Below are 18,598 nucleotides of genomic sequence, written 5' to 3' on the forward strand. Positions count from 1 at the left end.
TTTGCCCTCTAGTCCCAGAGGGGCAAAACTATTCAGGTGCCTAACTCCCACTAAAATCAATAGGTGGTGGGCACCTAAATACCGCTGAGGCTCAGTGACTAGCAAATGGCTGCTGGCTGGCTGCTGACTGTCCCCTCTGGCCAGACCTCCCCCAGCAGAGAAAGGAAGTGACCCGGGGCCTGCTCTCTGGTGCCTTTTACAAAAAACAGAGTTTATTCATCAGCAAACACACAACAGCAAAGTGACAACTAAGACAGCGACACAGAGACTGGACGAGGCCTGAAACCCCTCCTGAGAGAGACGCGCATTAGAGTCTTTAGCTTAGCCCGGCCCGCAGCCCACGGCGCTACTGCCCTGTGGATGCAAACAAAGATGTTTCAGCAGCACTCTGGGATAAGGAGGCCGGCACATACGCACCCGCACGCCAAGAGGGGAGCCAACTCCAGAGCAAGCCAGGCTCCCTCACAAACCACCCTGTGTGTTCAAGGGAACCTGACAGCAGCTGGGCTGAGACATGATGCTGCTTCCATCCTGCTATGTAGTGAGTAGCCCCTTAATTGCCCGTCTAGCTGGGCCTGGGGGTATTTTCAGGGGCAGAAAAGAACATACTGAAAGGTGCCAACCTCGAAGTGTGGCTTGCAGTTAATGTTGCCCTAAGTTTATGGACACACACACTGGACAAGCTTAGATGGGAGGCTGCACGTGCCACTAAACAGTCATATTACACCTGTAAACCCTGCCGGTCAAACACACGTGATTTGGCTTTGATAAGCTGGTACAGGCTATAAAATGGCCCTGCTCAGCCGGCCCATACGATGTTTGCTTAGTCGCAAACCGCATGCTCGTGAATCAGCTTGTATTTGTCACACGACTGGCTCCTTCACACAATGCCACTTGATTTGTCTTTTCTGCAATTCCCAACGCTTCTGGGGGGAGCGGCTACGGAAATGGAGTGCCCAGTTCCCCTCGCTGACTGCAATTTTCAACCTGCTCTTGCAGGCGGCATCATGGACTTTAAATGCACCGCTGAGCTCAGTCGTAAAGCATTTTTTTATAATGGGTGTTGGTGTGGCGGACAGGCATAAATTGCACGCTAGGATTTTCCTGGAGGACTCTTTTAGCTGACCAGGGCCCATCATAGGGTGACCAGACAGCAAATGTGAAAAATCAGGACAGGGAGTGCAGGGTAATAGGAACCTATATAAGAAAAAGAACCCAAAATTGGGCCTGTCCCTATAAAATCGGGACATCTGATCACCCTAGCCCATCATCACTGAAAAGCTCACATGAGAGACCCAGACAGGTTCTACCACAGTTTAGGCTCCCTTCCATCAATGGGCCAAGCACTGAGCAAATCTCTCCAGACGTGACCAGTCACCCCAATTAAAAAAGAACAAAACAAAACTGGCATTTGCTTTGCCCATGCTCAGGCTGTGTTTTCCAGCTGCTTTCCATGCCACCCTAGCCAAGGAGTTTGCTGGCAGGCACATTTGTGTGGCCAGCCACTTTAAATCAAATGTTGGAGGCTAGTCAAAGGCAGTGGCTTTTTGAATGGGAAATGTGAGGATTGGACCCAAGTCATTCTCATCCCGGGGGGGGGGGGGGGACACCACAAACAATATCGTCTCCCTGGGTTGGCCAATCAGAATGAACCAAGATTACCACCCCTTCCCCCCCCCAATGTCACATACACACCAGCAATGGCTGCTGGACAAGCTACAGGACAGAGTGACTAATTTACAGTAGTGAATTGGTTTGAGAAAATGGCAGCAGGCGGCGAGGGTGGATGGCCCGATTAGCTCCTACCCACTCAGCTCTAGTTAGACCCATGCTCGCATTCTGTAACGACCCAGCACTGGCCAGGGTGAGCGCGCGGCCCACTGACATCTATGGTGTTGTAAGCGCTCCGCTGCCGTGACGGTACCTGCAGCGTAGGCGGGAACAAAGCCTGCCCGGACGCATGTCCAACAAGCCGTGTGTGTGGGTCCCGCCATTTGGAGTGACGCAAAGAGCTGAGGCTGGACGCCTGTGCTCATCGAGTATGGCCTTTCCCCAGGAAGAGGCAAGGGAAACCAGCAAGCCATTGGTCTCCAAATGTGGGGGGTGTGTGCAAGCAGTTTGACACAGGCTTGAACCTGCTGTGTGCAAATAAGGCTCTAGTACATGAGGCCTGGCCAAGCGCATCTTCAAAACTGTGGTCTAGCTCCGTTCCCGACCCGGGGTAGAGTATGGTGGCTCCGCCACAGTTTGGCCCCATCCACCCTGGCCACAAGATCAGCAGCCCATGTTGCCATGGCAGTTTAGGCTGTGCGCCAGCCTGTTGTTACAGCGCTGCAGCCACAGGTGTGTGTCACCTCCTGCCACCCATTAAAGCCCACGCCAGGTCCATAACTAGATTTCTTCTTTGTTGTGCCATAGGCGTCAGCTACGCTGTGCTGGCGCTCTTGTGTGCTGTGGTCACACCATAATTAAATCCCAGGTAGGTCGGGAAAGGCAGCTGGGAAAGCACAGGGGGCAACCAGCTTTGGCGTCGGCATGGCTTGGAGTTGTGCCACGTGGGCTGGCTGGCAGCAGATCTGTACAGTGGACGTTAACGGCTCAGAGGCCAGTAGCTGGCACTCAAGCTTACACAGCACCGGTCCTGGGGTTTGGCAAAACATGTTCGGCAAATACTTCCTCTGTCCAGGTCTTTAAGTAACACTCTTAGCAGCGAGCCCAGTTAAAATGCGTACTAGGCTTCTCTGCATTGCAAAAAAGCACCATGATGGGCATTAAACCTGCTATAACTGTGGCCTCTGTGTACGGTGGGGTGCAGACCTTCGGGTCCCTATACACCACAGTTGAACCTATGCTTAGCAACTACCCACGCTGTTCAATCCAAGCCGGTGCTTGCAGGTTCCCTGATCAGTGTACATCAACCCAGCCAACTGGGCTCCTCCCCATCGGACCTTCCACACGGTTGTGCACCAGAAGAGGAGCACATATTTCTGCACCCGTTCCCGCTAAGCACTAAGTGATGATTGGCCAATACTAACCTCCCTCTGCCACCAGCGTTCACAATCGTCTCAGCCAGTGCCCCTGAACAGCCCTGTGGATGAGCTCTTAAACCAGGGGTGGCCAACCTGAGCAGGAGCCAGACTTTACCAATGTACATTGCCAAAGAGCCAGTGGAATACGTCAGCAGCACCCTATCAGCTCCCCCGCACCCAACTTCCAACAACTCCTGCCCACCGGCAGCCCCACCGATCAGTGCCTCCTCCTCCCTCCCCCACCTCCTGATCAGCTGTTTCGTGGTGTGCAGGAGGCTCTGGGTGGGTGGGGGGAGGAGCGAGGGCATGGCAGGCTTGGGGGTGGGGAGGGGTGGAGTGGGGGCAGGACCTGTGGCCAAGCCAGGGGTTGAGCAGTGAGCACCCCCTGGCCCATTGGAAAGTTGGCACCTGTAGCTCCAGCCCCGGAGTCGGTGCCTATACAAGGAGCCGCATATTAACTTCTGACGAGCCGCATGTGGCTCCGGAGCTACAGGTGGGCCACCCCTGTAATTAAGCTATAGCCTTGGTGTCACGGCCCCCGCTCTTGCTGCTGACTGATGGAGCGTCGGCTTTGACGCCAACGGTTTGGAAGAAGGGAGATCTGGCGCCTCTCCCTGCTGTTGCTGTGAAGGGCTGATTGGCCAGGACCAGCAACCAAGATGTGTTGCCGGGGTCACGGATGTGCTACACTATTAAATCGCTCTCTCCATTGATATAAACCTGGTCCCACTGCATGGGGCAAGGACACACTGGCGGGAGCTAGGCACTTTCTGAAAGGGTTAGGTAGCACATGTAACTGCTCCTAATCAGGAGGGGTGGGATGGACGGGGCAGAATTAAGTAGTTGGGGTGCTCCCCCCCCCCCCGATCCTGAATAAAATCTGGTGGTGAGGGCTTCGTCACTGAGGCAAGCAACCACGTGATCCTGAACCCTTCACAAACACTGGTCCCATCACGTCTTCCCACGCACCAACCAGCAGGCCGTGGCCCTCACTGAGCTTGCCTTGGCCGGTGCAAGCGTCTGGGGGAGCTGTGGATGCTGAAGGCCACCGCTCTCGCTGACGTGCTATCAACACGGAACCCCAGCAGCAGGTATCGGCGCAGGGCAGATGATGGGGCCAGTGCCATGGGTGGGGCAGTGCCGCCTCCTCTCCTGCCCTGCCCTTCCTCAGCCATCTGCACAGAGCTCTGAAACCAGAGGGGCACATCCACATGCCGGCCCACTTGAGCTGATCTCCCAGAAATGGCTCCAAACTGCCTGGCCCTGGCAGACGAGGCCTAGCCCTGTTCTAGCTCGAGGCTGGTCAGCCCTGGCTTGGGAAGCTGTGCTAATCATGCTCTTGGCCCCTACAGCACCATCCAGCTGACGCTCTCAATGTGCTTTACAAATACTTCTGTGAATGACCCACCCCATCCCCAGTGAACGTACTATCATCAGCTCCGTTTTGCCCAGGGGACCAGTGGCAGAGCTGGGAAGGCCTCTGAGCTGACCATCCTCTGATGGCTAGACTGCTTTCCCTCTCCATCAGCCCCTTCCTGGGAAGAACGGTTTAAAACCAGCCCCGGCGAATTCATTTCCCTACTTACTTAGCCTGACTCCAACTCTCAGCTCCTCTGATTCACCAGCTGTCCCTGCAACAAAGCTGGGCCATTGGGAGTGCGAGGGAGTGTGTTTGGTGCCCTGTCCCTCCACTCAGCTTGTCTGCCCTGCTCTAGCGCACAGGCTGCCATGAGCCAACGTTCTTTTACAGCACGCCACTCTCCCGCCCAGGCCCAGCAGCGAAGCGGGTGATGGCGGGCGAGGCGGGAGATGGAGCCATGTGCTCGTATTCCCTACAAAGCCACGTACTTTTTGGCCGCATCGCTTCCCGTGTCGCTGCCTCTAGACAATTTACACTAGCTGAACTAGCTCTCCCAAATACTTTATTAATTCTTTAAAATGGATTGATTTCCTTCGCAGCACATAGGACAGCAAATGAGTCTGGAATGGCTGACACACAACTCTAGAGCTATTGGGGGCGGTACATTTGACAGCTCGGCCTTTCCTGTACCGTTTTCGGGGGCTAGCCTACAAAGTGACCTTATGTAGCAACCACTCCAGACCCAGCTGTGAAGTCTGGCTCCAGAGCCAAACTCCCTCAGCGTGTGGGGAAGGTGGCTTGGTTTGGGAGGCTCTCTGAAGACAAGCTAGGCCTCATCAATCCACTCTTCAGAGCACAACTCTCTTAAAACAAGGCAAGCACAGTCTGTGGCTGTTTTGCCACTAGCGCTCTTTTTAAAAACCATTCCTCCTCACTCATTGGCTCAGGGATAGTTGGCATAAAGTGCCTAGCTATAGCTCAGCAGTTTGAGCATTACCCTGTTAAACCCAGGGTTGTGAGTTCAATCCTTGAGGGGGCCATTTAGGGATCTGGGGCAAAAAAATTGGTCCTGGTAGTGAAGGCAGGGGACTGGACTTGATGACCTTTCAAGGTCCCTTCCAGCTCTATGAGATAGGTATATCTCCATATATTATATTATTATAAGGCAGCCTGGCTCCTGACCATGCCCCCGCCAGCTCACCCCAACAAAGCATCGAGCGGTTGGCTGGGAGGCAGTGTCGTCACTGCATTAGGAGTGGTTGACACGGCTCGTTTTCTGTCCATCAGCCAACTCAGCGCTGAGGACGTGTGTTCAATGTAGTGCTAGATTCTGTGTGAGCACACGATGCTGGCAGAAAAGTGTTGCTAGGTTACACAGAAGGGAGGACTAGGCCCCTCCACTGCAGGCGAAATTCTCTGGCCTGTGCTATGCAGCAGGTTGGCCGCCCAAGAATATGATGTTAATCCCCTCTGGCCTTACACTCTGTGACTCTGCATAGAAAGCAGGAAAGAGGCCAGGGAAGGATGGCAAGGAACCATTAGCTGAAGTGGTGCATGGAGCATTGTGCTGCAAAGGAAAAGGCTTTGTGCCATGACTAAAGTCACATGGCTTTGAGACTGCAGGCCCTGGCCACTTAGGGTATGTCTACACAGCAACTGCAATCCTACAGCTGCCCCATGCCAGCCGAAATGGGCTCGCAGGGCTCGGGCTGTGGGGCTGTTTAATTGGAGTGTAGACATCCACGTTTGGCCTGGAGCCCAGTCTCTAGGGACCTACAAAGTGGCAGGATCCCAGAGCTTGGAGTGCAGGATGAGCTGGAACGTCTACACTGCAATTAACCAGCCCCGCAGCCAGGGGCGGCTCTATGTTTTTTGCCGCCCCAAGCATGGCAGTCAGGCTGGTAACGCGGATTCAGCAGCGTTTCTGCGGGTGATCTGCCGGTCCCGCGCCTTCAGCGTACCCGCCGCCGAAGCTGCGGGCCGGCGGACCTCCCGCAGGTATGCCGCCAAAGGCTACCTGACTGCCGCCCCCCGCGGCTTGTCGCCCCAGGCACGCGCTTGCTGCGCTGGTGCCTGGCGCCGCCCCTGCCCGCAGGCCAAGCCCGTGAGCCCATGTCAGCTGGCAGGGGCCAGCCTCACGGTATGTCTAACTGCAGTGTACACCAGGGATCAGCAACCTTTGGCACGCAGCTCGCCAGGGTAAGTACCCTGGTGGGCCGGGCCGGTTTGTTTACCTGCCGCGTCCGCAGGTTCAGCCGATCGCGGCTCCCAGTGTTCGTGGTTTGCCGCTTCAGGCCAATGGGGGCTGCGGGAAGGGCGGCCAGCACATCTCTCGGCCCGCGTCGCTTCCCGCAGCCCCCATTGGCCTGGAGCAGCGAACCGCGGGCAGTGGGAGCCGCAATCAGCCAAAACTGCGGCCACGGCAGGTAAACAAACCGGCCCGGCCCGCCACGGTGCTTACCCTGGCGAGCCGCGTGCCATAGGTTGCAGATCCCTGGTGTAGACAGATGCAAATGCAGCCCGTGACCACCCTTGCACTGTAACTGCAGGGAATGGCCAAAGCTCACCACCATGACTGGATGACTTTGTTTAATCGTTGGTTTCACTGCCAGTGACAACTGATCAGGTATTTCTAGTCAACTGGCAGGATGACCCAGGTGCAAGCAGACACACCTGTGCTTGGTTTGATTCCCCTGAGGAAAAATCTATTGATTTCCCCATAAATAGCTTAGACAGCTGCTCTGTATTACAAAAAAAAAAAAAAAGGGGAAAAAAGAATATGACGTCCCCTAAAATATAGTTAAAATATTACAAAATGAGCTACGTGCACATATAAAATTTATGGAGCAAGCAGCTCGTCTCAGTATTTGTTATCATGTACTTTACGATCTAGTCCAAAGATCATAAAACTGGCCAGTGTCTCTCTACTTGATACAGTCATGCCTGTACTTTGCGGCTCTGTGCAATACATGCTCATCACGCAGATAAAAGAAACCAGTGGCACATACTATGCTCCCCCTGGACTCAGTGATACGTCACTGAAAGAGGAGACGGGGCACATCTGCAGCACCACTGAGCGTTTAAAACTCACGGCTCAGGCTCCTGAAACTCATGAGAAAGGTTTACAAATCATGAGATTTTTAAAAATATAGTAAGACTTGGGTGTTTTTTATTTGCCTTCAGGGATTTGGGGGTTCAGGTTTGTCTCTAGAACCAGGAGGGCTGGAAACGTATATTGTTTGAATTAAAGCTGAGGTTTTTAACTCCAGGCGCTGGGGCTTATGGAAAACGCCAACGACCAGGAGACTTGCAAGAGTATGCAACATGGAGCTGCAATTTACAAGGGGAAAAAAACCTACCCCCATGTCAAGTCACCTTAGTGGCTTATGCAGGACTGAAGCAAGCCTTGATTGTGGCACAACCTCTGGGCCTCTCTCTAGGGCCCTGCACATTCAATAGAGAGGCAGTTGTAGTTACTGGGATGTTCTTTTATGGGGAGGTGTCAACAGTGGGACTTGGGCATGTGGGCCCCACATGAGCTCTGTGCTAGCTGAGCTGAAGAAGCCGCTCCGTCCTACTCTCCAGTGATTGTTCTATTCTCCACCCCACCCTCCTTAACGCCTGCCACTGTCCCGGGGACCAGAGTGGAATGGTCACTGATCACGTGCCCTGCTCTGGGGGTGGACCGAAGAGGGGAATGGGAAAGCTAATCCCTTGGGTCTTTCAGGGTGGGTGACTGGTGGAGCTGCTGTGTCTCCACGGGCAGGAATTCCTAGTACAGCATCACTCTGGGGAGGCTGGAAAAGGAAGAACTGAACTTTCGAGAAGGCTCAGTCTGCACTAGCAAACTGCATAACCATCAATCCCTCCCCAGAGGTGATGGCAGTGGTGGAAGCTGCAGTGTGGAGAGGACACTGGGGCTTTTGCCTGCTTGTCACCCACCCCTACTTCAGCATTTGCCAGTGTAGACAAATCCCCGAGGCCAGCAGAGCAGCTGCTCCTAGGTTCCATTCAGCTCAGCTCACGACCCATTCTCTTGGGAAGGGGCACACCCCCTACAGCGTTACACTCCCAGGGCCACAGTAACAAACACCGGGCAGACCAGTTGTGGTGCCTGCTATTGATAACTCCTTCCCCACTCCTACCCCATCGAGGCCAGTGGGGGTTTGGCCAGTGATTACAATACAGTGTCTCATTCTAACGCCGCATCTTTCTGTCGCCGCAGGTCTTTTCCCCTCCTCCTGCCCTCTGTCAGGCTCTCTCTATCTCTCCCTCCCTCCTGCTTTCTTCCGCCCCTCTATCACTGCCCCCTCACCTTGCAATGTCTCCCCACTTTCCCATCATCTCCTCTTTGCATCTTCCCTGGCACGCACACTCAGTCTTGGGTTTACACCTGCCACGTGTCAGGAGCGCTCTGGGGAGCTGTGATAGTCGTGACGCAGCAGGACGGTGCTGGGCGGTAACGTGTACTGCAAAGCGGCTGCGTGCGGGTCTGACGACCAAGAGGCTGGACGGTAGGATGGTGGTGGGATATGCAGAGGTGGTATAGCCAAGGGGTCCATTTTATCTCAGAGCCAAAGAGCACCACAAACATCTGACACAAACGCCATCACATTCCCACCAGTCTCAGCACCCTGTCCTTTGTGTGCACACGCTCTCTGGGTCAGGGTGGGTGGGGACACCCCACGCCCTTGTACAAAATCGGGAAACTACACCTCAGGAGTCTCCTCCCCGCTCTCCCCTGCGGGGTGAAATGCTAAGGCAAGGGGTGCAGCGGATGGGCAAGCCCCACTGCTCTATCCCCCAAGGAGTGGAGTCATGAGAAACGGCTCCATGGCGGTGGCACATATCAGCTGGACTTCCACGATTCACCCGCCCCCTCACCTTTGTTTTTAATTTGTCACCTGGGAACAGCCAAGTGTCGATAGAGGATAACACCTCAGCCTAGACCCACAGCTGGCTGGGAAATCCCTGAGCCAAGCTTATCCCTGGTTTAACACCTTGGACTTCAGTGGCGTTACACCAGGCATGCGCTAGACCCACTATATCCCCTAATGGGTATCCAGCGTCTGTAAAGTTCTGCTCCACTAATCCAGCCCCCGCGAGGACCTGGCAGGGGTGGGGTGTGGGGGGGGGCGGGGAGATGAGGTCAGCCTAGAAGCACTGAGCTCGCCCACAAGAGCAAGCAGAGAGGAGGCTAAGTCGGGGATGGCCATTTCAGGGCGACACCCACTGTCATCCCCAAACTTCTGTGCCATTGCTGAAGCCAGTGACGACTCACTGCAAACACCTCTTGGCCCTGCCTGTAGCCAGCTCGCAGGCCTGAGGATCGGCTCCATCCTTTCAGTCCATCAGGCCAGGGGCCTGGAAGGGGGATTAATATTTCAGGGATCAGATTTTGGCGAGGGTGGGAACTGATTAATAAATACAGGACAGATCATTCCCATTCTCCTTGCCTCCCCAGCCCAACCCACCTGCCCCCTTCTCCTGCACCCCGTCCCGGCACAGAGCTTCTGCAGCCTCAGCCGCATCGCCCACTCAGTACCCCGCCGTGAAAGAGCTGTTGTAGGTTTCAGTGTGGAAACAGGTACTGTGAGACGTACTGGTGAGGCTATAGGCAAAGTAGGCCACGGCGGAGCCCAGCGTCAATCCAGTCATATAGGACACAGTCATGGTGTTACCTGCAGGAGAAGGGGAATGGGGAAGAGAAGCCAGGAGGTTAACCCTCATCTGCCAGACATGCGCTGATGGCTCAGACCCTAACAGGGTGCCAGGAGGTGTCTCCACTCATGCTCCTGGGCCCCGCTGGATTTGGGACAGAGTTGCCTGCTCTAGCTCTAATCCGTAACATACCCCCCAGAGCACATTGCTGGCAACCCAGCGCCAGTGGCGATGCTACCAGGCCAAGGGAGAGTGAGGGTGCGTCCGGTCACTGGTTTGTGCCCTGCAGTGGATAGGGGCGCATCACTCTGGCTCCACAGTGGTGTGAGCTGGGGTGGGGAGCCTTAGAGCAGGAATTGGATCAGCATGGGCAGGAGGCAGCCACCAGGAGGGGAGCTCTACTGGGGCCAAAATGGTGCCACCCTCCCCAAAGGGACAGCAGGATCCTCACACCTGCATTGATCTCCTGCCCCTCCGGTGGACCCCAAGCATAGGTGCTCTTAGAAATCGGGCTTCTGGGGAAGGACTCCCATACTGGGCTGGCACCACTGGGTAAGTCATGATCGGCGCCAGCGCTGCTTGCAAAACGACATGCAGGGCAGCCGGCACGTCGGTGCATAGCCAGGCTTCGGGCGGAGGCAGCACTCTCTGGCCTGCAGCCCTCTGAGCCTGGAGGCTATTGCCGGGATAACAAGGAACAGGAGAGGGACTCGACCACCCATCGAGGCCTGCTTCCCACCAGCACCCGTTTAATATTTGGGAGTGATCCAACCTCTTGCTCTCTCCCCACCTAGGCACAGCTGGTCTCTCCCTACTGCAGTAAGGGTCTCTCCACACTACAGAGAGCTGTGGAACATGTAACCAGGATGGGACCTGGTTCCATGCACACGGCATCTTTTCCTCCATTGGCCTGCCCACATCTACCACATCCCACAGCAATGTCTGCCGCAATGCATTCTGGGTACATCTGGGCAATCTCCCACCTGCTCAACTGCTGCTTCCAGGTGCACGTGGGAAGTTGAAACGCAGGTGCAGGTGCCAATAATGTTATAGGGTCATGAGCAATGGCAAACCACAGCGCATTATCTGGTTAGGAGCCACCTGCTAGCCATGGGGTGTGTGGCCATGTGTTAAGCCAGCTAAGAACTCGGCAGCACCTGTAGTGCAGATGGGCCCGAAGGCGGGAGCAGTGACAAGGGTGTGGCAGTACAGCCTGGTCCCCTTCTAACCGTGGGAAACACAAATGGAACTTGTGACGCTGTGGGTCCAGCCAGCACTGTCCCTGCCTCCCTACACGGCTCCTGTGAGCGGCTGGCATGTGTCAACACTTTATTCCTCCTACCTGCCAGTTCCCGCTGCTCCGGGCTCACTTTGCCAGCAGCCAGGATCATGGGTACGCTGCCAAAGTACCCATTGGTGATCCCCATGAGGAGGGAGAAGATGCAAGGCCAAGCGGGGTGGTTGAAGGTGGGTTTCCCACTGGGGTACACGCACATTATAAAGAGGGGAATGAAAATCACTCGCAGACAGGAGTAGATGAGAAGGTGGGTCCCTCTCCAGTCATAAGGCAAGGCAGCCAGGATCTAAAACACAGAGGTCACATTGTGTTGCAAAGTAAAGCGATTTTTGGAGTAAAATCTAGATCAATAAAACGCGGGGCTGTTCAGGAGGCCGGCCTAGACTCAGTGGTAGTTTCAGAGCAAAAAAGCCACTGGAAACAAACAGGTCTCTAATGTGGGATCTGAAGGAATCCAAATTTAGCCCATCCTCAGTAACAATCCAACCCCATTTAGACCAGACCCTCAGCCCAAACACACACCAACCACATCCTTAATAACACACCAGATCAGCAGACAACCCGGTTTTATCGGATTGGTTTTCTAATAGGAGAAGAGGGAAGACAAAGTCTGTAAAAATATGCACTGCAGGAAGTCACAAGACACTCCAAGCCCATGGCCTGAACCTGGGCAACTGACTCCCAGTTCTCTTCCACAGCAGGGTAGACTGGCCATCAGACGAGACCTGTTCCTTAGTAATCTACTGCCCATCTGGCACCTTAACGGCTACCCACCCTCCCCAAGGAAGCCTGCACAGGAAGTCTAGCCAGGACCCCTCCTACCTTGCCTACAAAGTCCGAGAGGTTGAAGACAGCCATGATTAAGATGGGGAGCCACTCCCCAAGAGTGCAGTTGCGGATCTCCGACTCCAGCCCAGGAAAGAGGCACAGTGTGATGAAGTAGGTCATGGCTATGGAAAGCATGTAGGCCCAGATCACCCTGGAGACAACGTAGCGATGGAGCATCATGTCTGGAGGAGGACACCAAAGCAACTCGTCAGCTTATTACTAAACCCACGCTCTTGCCCCCGCAGAGCCATGGCAGTGAGAGGTTCACCTCCACCAGCCTTCGCCCGGGTCTAGAGGCGCTCACAAAGGCGCTGATTAGTTCTGCACGTGAACGGATGCTTTCCCAGCATGTGGCAGAGACGTATCAATCCAGAAGACCACACTGGCTTCTGCCCTCAGAACTCTGACCCCATCTCCCACATTGGAAACCCATTTGCCCTTGCCAGACTCCATTCCTTGAACTGTGGCCCAGGTTCAGGACTGTAAGCAGGTGCTGTTCAAATGACTTCAGCAGAACTCAGGGCTGAATCCAGCAGGCTACCTAAGCAGTCTCTCTGATTTCCATCGGACACTAGAGCTGTATGAATGCTGTAATTCCAACTCCAGGGAATAGCTAATTTACACTAGCTGTGACCTCCCTTTCCTCCCCTGCCCCCTGTGAGGGCAAAAAAGTGAGAGAGACTGCGATAGCTGGCAGTGTTGTTTTATGTCCAGTGCTTGGCAGAAATGTTGCCTCAGACTCCCTGTGATGTGCATCATGAGATTACCTCACTTTGGCCTAAAAGTTTCTCTGTCTCTACTGCTGTTCAGCGCGATGTGTTGGATAGATTCCACCTCCCACACCAGAGGCAGCTGCATCTCAGAGATGCTGTGTGTATCTAGAGGGCGACGCATTTAGGGGTGGAAGGTCTATCCTAGGGATAGACGTCTATGGCTGCCATCACAGTAACCTCTGAGTGCCTCGCAGATATTGATGAACTAGGAGTGTGTTTTCATCCCCTTTGTGCAGATGGGGAGCCGAGGCATACAGAGAATAAGTGACTTGCCCAAGGTCACATGAAAATGCTGTGGCAAAGGAGGAGCTGACCCCAGATGTCCTGAGCCTTCAGTAAGGGAATATCCTTCCTCCCCCAACGGCACGACAGAAATGCTCAAGCAGACGCAGGACTATAAAAAGGGGACAGTTCCACTTTAAATGGCAGCCTCCGAAAGCCCCTTTAAGTGAGCGTGTTGTCCCTGCCAGCTAGAGCAAAAGACAAGCGCGCACGTCACAGCGAGTGCCGGGGAGGGTCTGGACAGCCCGGCTAGCGGGTCCCTGCAGCTGGACGCTGGTGTCCTACCTCGGAAGCTGGGCCAGCTCCTTTTGATTCTTGGTCGAGGGACGCCAAACCTGACGTAGGTGCCGCTGCCAGCCAGCTCAGCTTCATGCCCCAGGCTGCCCGGAGGGGAGCCCACCTGCCCACAAGGCCGATTTTCCTGGGGAAAACACAAGAGGGATCAGGGTAGCGTTGAGCCAGGGGGTATTTTGCAAAGAAAAGCTCAGTGGGAGGAGGGGGAAAGACTCCGGGAACTTATCCGGCTTGATGGAAGACCGTCCTGCTGTCACTAGCAAAGCCAGAATGGATGAGGTCAGTGGCTCTAATACACTCCATCCAGGAAGGGCAGAGGGAAATATGGGTTAGATTGAGCTATCAGTTTATGTGCCATGCTAGGACACCCACCTTTATTGTAGAGATTTATATACAATACTTCAGTTCTCTCTGCACCAATGCACCAGTAGAGGGCGCCACATACCTCCTAAAAGAGGGGCTCTCGCATTTTTCCACAGTGTGCACAACAATGGAAAGCAGGTTGTCTTGTAGGCCCATCTCCTCTCCCATTCCGGGCTGCACAGCCCACCTCCCCTCCCAGGCCCAATCGCGTACCGTCCCTATGGCAACCTCAGCAATTGTTTGCACAGGATAGTAATGGTAGGAAAATCTTAAAGGTCTAATGTCACAGCTACAAGCAAAGAGCAGGGGCCAGCGTGCAGAGATCTGGCGGCCTACCAGAAAGGGCTGAACCGGCGACAGGGTAGCAACCCTTGTCCTACAGCCAATGAGATGCAGGCCAATTATCACACTCATTCATGAACATCGTCTGTGAGGGGCTGGAGCGCGGAGCATTGCATTTCTAGCCCACCACTCTGCCTGCGAAGCTGAAGGAGCAGCCCTGCTAATGCCCTTCGGCAGGGACTTATGTGGCAGACAGACCGTGATGAGAAGCAAAGCATGGTTCTCATGCCAAACAACTGACACCACTGGTTGGAGCTGCTCCCATGGGCCCAGCTTGCCGCCTTCCTGGGTCTGGGGGCAGATGCTGTGCTCCAAGTTCTAACCCAACTCTGGGTTCTGCGCCAAAAGGCTGCCTGGACCAAACCGGTGCATCTTTGTACACCTTTGTCGGTCCTTCCCATTTTCCTAGGAGATAGCTTCCCCAGCACATCAGCCTCAGGCCAGCATCAGGAGGCCCAGGTCAGAGGCAGCAGAACCCCAGCGGGATCTAAAAGCTCTGGCACACCCGCCCACATAACACAGAAAGGGAGACTTACGAATCTGACGTCCTCTGCAGTGACGTCGTGGTGAACCCTGTATCCGGTGCCGTGGTCTGGGACCCCTTTGCCCTCAAGTGCGCCCTCCCGGGAGCAGGCGGTGTAGTACCGGACGAAATGGGTGCGCTTCACCAGCAGGTGGAGAATGAAGCACATGAGCTCGATGCCGATGGAGATGAAGAAGAAGATGATGGTGTTCTCCTTCTCGTCCGACAGGAGGAGTTTGGTGAAAATGCGGCTGAGGGAGATGATCACCCCCGCGGTGCCTGAGGGGAAGAGAGCACAAGAAGGCCCGTCGGCACAGGGGGTCCAGGGACAGCACGCCGCTTAATGGCCGGGGCTGCAGAGCCATTCTGGAGCGGGTTTGAAACCCATTGACAAGGACAGAACCCAAGATATGACTCGGTGGCCAGCCCGGGCCTGTCTTGGCCTGGCCCCAGAGAGGGGCACTACCACGTAGTGAGTGGGCTGGATGGAATGAGAACTGAGAACTGCTGTGAGCCAGTGGCTACTCTGTGAGCTGAGATGATTTCTGTCAGTAAAGCTGATTCCCTAGTACTTCCCCCAGCAACACAGGAGAACAGGCACCTGGTCCCGGCCTTGTTTGCTTTGGAGTTAGCTGCAATGGGGGAAAGTGAGTGGAGAAGCCAGTGGCGCAGCACTTTTATCTCCTCGACAAAGGGATGAGGCACAGGAACTGTCTGTTCTCTCTCCCTGCTGTGAGACGGCTCATCTCCTGCTGGGGGAAATACAGGGGAATCGGCTCACACCACACAGACCTGGCGCTGCCCCGTCGGCTGGCAGTCCCTGGCAATGCTCGTGCTTTGCTCTCTTGGGGGTTAGCAGCAGCCGCATACGTGCAGAGCAAAGGGAAACCGCGTCAGATCAGCGCATGCACCCCTCTGCCAGTCAGTGTATTTCCCCGAGGAACCCAGGAGCTAGCACTAGGCAGAGTTACAATGCCAGAGTTTTCATGCCCCTCCGTGTAAGCGGGACAGGCCAACCACACTGAGTTCTGTTCATTACCCCAGCCCATGGGAGGGGGCAGCCTTTCTTTCTGGCCTGCATGCCCACTATAATTACAGTTTTTCTCTGTCTGGCGTAGGGACATCTGGCCACTGACTGATGAAAACACCAACCAAAGACCAACGAATTTCCCCATCAGTCAAAATATCAGTGAGAGCACCCCAGCTGTCGTCAGTTAGCGCATCTGCCAATGGTAGGTGGTGAGCGTGCCCACCACCTGCTAGTGTGTGCCAAGGCCAACGGGTCTGAGCACAGCAGGATGTCAAATCCATTATCCCGGCCAATGGCTGTTGACTTTACCAGGAAAAGACTAACGCCTCTTCTGGACAGCAGCACCTGCGGAGTGAGCAGCATGCCGGTCAGTTTCCAGCGAGCCATCTCAGGGAGCAGGGCTGGAGACTGAGCGATTGCTGGGCTGGCTGGGCCAACGTACGCTGGCAATGGGGGATGGAGCGGTCTTCTAAAGAAGACTCAGCTAATAATGAATGAAGGCCTTTGCTGTGTACATTGAAAGATGGGCTGCAATCTAACTGGGATGGAGGTGACCCCTACCCCTGGTCACGGCAGAGACTCTATCCTCTGTTCTACTCGCTGTAAAATGCCCTGGGACATGAGTGTGCTGTCTGCATGCTGCTCATGCTGTCCTCCCCTCTACAGAGCCAGAGAGACAGCTGTAGAAACACGGCGGGTACATCAACACTGCAACAGTGACTGCAGCACGTGGAGACATACCCGAGCTAGCTACCAACCGCAGTGAAGCACAGGCTTCAGCATGGACTAGTCACCCGAGTAAGTGCCCCGGGTCCCAGGCGGGCTTGTACAGGCCGCACTGAAGTCCAGGCCACCACAGCTTCACAGCTATGAGCACTCGGGTGAGCTAGACTCCAGCTAGCTCAGGTATGTCTACATACGCTGCAATCACACCTCTGACCTCAGCGACTTTGCTCTGGGCGTAACGTTACCAGATTGCTAAAGGCGGGCTCTGCCTAGACCTCTTAGTGTGTAGAAGTCACATCTCTCAGCAGCATCTTCCCCAAGAACCTGACATTGTGGTGGATGGACCATTGCAACCCGCCTCTGCCTAGGTCTACCCTGTCAGCTAGGGATGCTTCCAGCTCCCGCAGCCAAACCCGTGTGAGCTTGAGAGCACGGGTAGCAGCAGCACGAGCTAGCCACTCCAAGCACAAACCGCCTGAACCCTGTGGGTATGTACTCAGGGGGGCCAGCCCATGACGCTGATCACGGCTGCCCGTGCTACCGTGGCTAGCACAGTAGCTTGATGAGAGCTAGCATGAGTATGTCTGCGCGAGCTGGGAATCACATCTGAGCTCCAAGCGTAGACGTCGTCTCTGTGTCAAGCCGGGGGTCTTTATTACACGTGCCAACTAATGATTACATCCAGGAGAATGGGCCAACTAAGGACGCACTGGCCAATGTGCCAGCCAGCAGCTGGCTAATGAGCCTATTATCTAATCCGAACTGCGAGTCGCTCTGCCAGCTAGCAAGCTTTGAGACTCCAGGGTTAGGAGGATACTCACTCTCGCCAGTCATCACCCCCTGGGTGTACCGCTTGGGCAGCATCCCGGTGTAGCCGTAGAAACTGGATTGCTGCACTTAAAGAGAGAGGCGCGCCGAAAAAAGAGAGGAGAAGAGGTATTATTCCCTACCCACAATTCCGCGGGGATCTAGCCCAAATATATTGCTAGGAGTCCTACCGAGGCCCCTGGAGCGGTTGAAGCAGGAGAGGTTGGTGCAGTTCTGATTCAAGAAAGCACATGCTTAACTTTAAGCTCATTGTAGCTGGGGAAGGACTCAAGCAGGTCTAAGTGCTTTCACGAATCAGAACCGCCTTCTTCACTCTTGCCAACACTATAAGAAGACAATACTGTGGAAAGGCACCAGCTCTCGGTCCTGGATACCTCCGGCACATGAGAGCCCTAGGTACTAAAAGCCAAACTGTAACAGGGTGCTGGGGGGGTGAGGGTGCAGATTGAATCCGGTTGTTTACAGATGTGAAGCATCACGCCAACAACTCGTGTTCCAGAGTGTTAAACAGCATCATAAAGAAAATCATAAAAAGGCTGTAAACACACCTGGGCTAGCTGGTGCTAATTAGCTGCAGAAGGCTGGGTTTTTACGGGATGAAATATGGTCGGCGAATAAAAATCACCCACTTGGGGATTGCCCTGGGATTAACAAGTCCCGCTGCCCAGCAGCTGCACGGGGCCCTGGAATTTCATTATTCCAAAGCATTCAGTCACAAGGGAAAAGGCTTTGGTTAGCACTGTAACAACTGGACTTGATGGCTTTGGGTTACTAATATTTTCAAAATGAACCAGAAACTCAGCAGCTGGAACAGCAAGCAGTGATTCAAAAATCATAAATGTGTCTCCTTAGCTCAAAAACGGGCACTTCACAGAGCCCAAAATGGGAGGAGGAACCCCGTCCCTCCCCACCCCCCGCCCCACACACTTTTTTCACCAAACAAGAGGTGGGGTTCAATTCACGTTCTTTTCTAGCTAATCCATCTGCCTGGTACTCGTATGCCCCACCCCATCAGCACTTCCCAACACAACTAACAAACCAGCCAGGCCAGCTGGCAAAGCAAGGAGCAGCGGTGGCTCTGCTGGGATCTGGCCCCATTGACTGACGTGGTGATGCTAGGGATGCATGTTTGGTTGATGATGGGCTGGGTGGGTACGGAGTTTGGTATTTGGGGATTCCAGGAGAAGCTGAAAGCCCCCCAGGCCATCAGGCAGCACTTTATGCAAATCAGGGTAATTTTATGCAAATATATGCCATTTTAT

The 18,598-nt window shown here is 54.6% G+C and overlaps 1 protein-coding gene across 3 annotated transcripts in view; it reads right to left on the reverse strand.

Annotated features, from left to right (window-relative positions):
* Positions 1–206: 206 nt before the first annotated feature.
* Positions 207–18,598, reverse strand: part of SLC29A4 (solute carrier family 29 member 4) — a 29,517-nt gene continuing 11,125 nt past the window's right edge. For 2 of the 3 annotated variants that reach the window (XM_029911301.1, XM_024205267.3), the window contains 6 exons: positions 17,330–17,404; positions 14,766–15,031; positions 13,516–13,651; positions 12,170–12,357; positions 11,393–11,633; positions 9,553–10,070 (listed from right to left, as the gene is read on the reverse strand). In XM_029911301.1, the coding sequence (XP_029767161.1) occupies positions 9,928–10,070; positions 11,393–11,633; positions 12,170–12,357; positions 13,516–13,651; positions 14,766–15,031; positions 17,330–17,404 (1,049 nt within the window). In that variant the 3' untranslated portion in view covers positions 9,553–9,927. Of the gene's footprint in view, positions 355–9,552; positions 10,071–11,392; positions 11,634–12,169; positions 12,358–13,515; positions 13,652–14,765; positions 15,032–17,329; positions 17,405–18,598 lie in introns of those variants that run through there. The other variant, XM_029911300.1, reaches the window with a different exon arrangement.

The sequence above is a fragment of the Terrapene carolina genome, unplaced genomic scaffold (genome assembly GCF_002925995.2).
Source record: "Terrapene carolina triunguis isolate 2854851 unplaced genomic scaffold, T_m_triunguis-2.0 Scaffold93, whole genome shotgun sequence".
Classification (NCBI taxonomy): domain Eukaryota; kingdom Metazoa; phylum Chordata; order Testudines; family Emydidae; genus Terrapene; species Terrapene triunguis.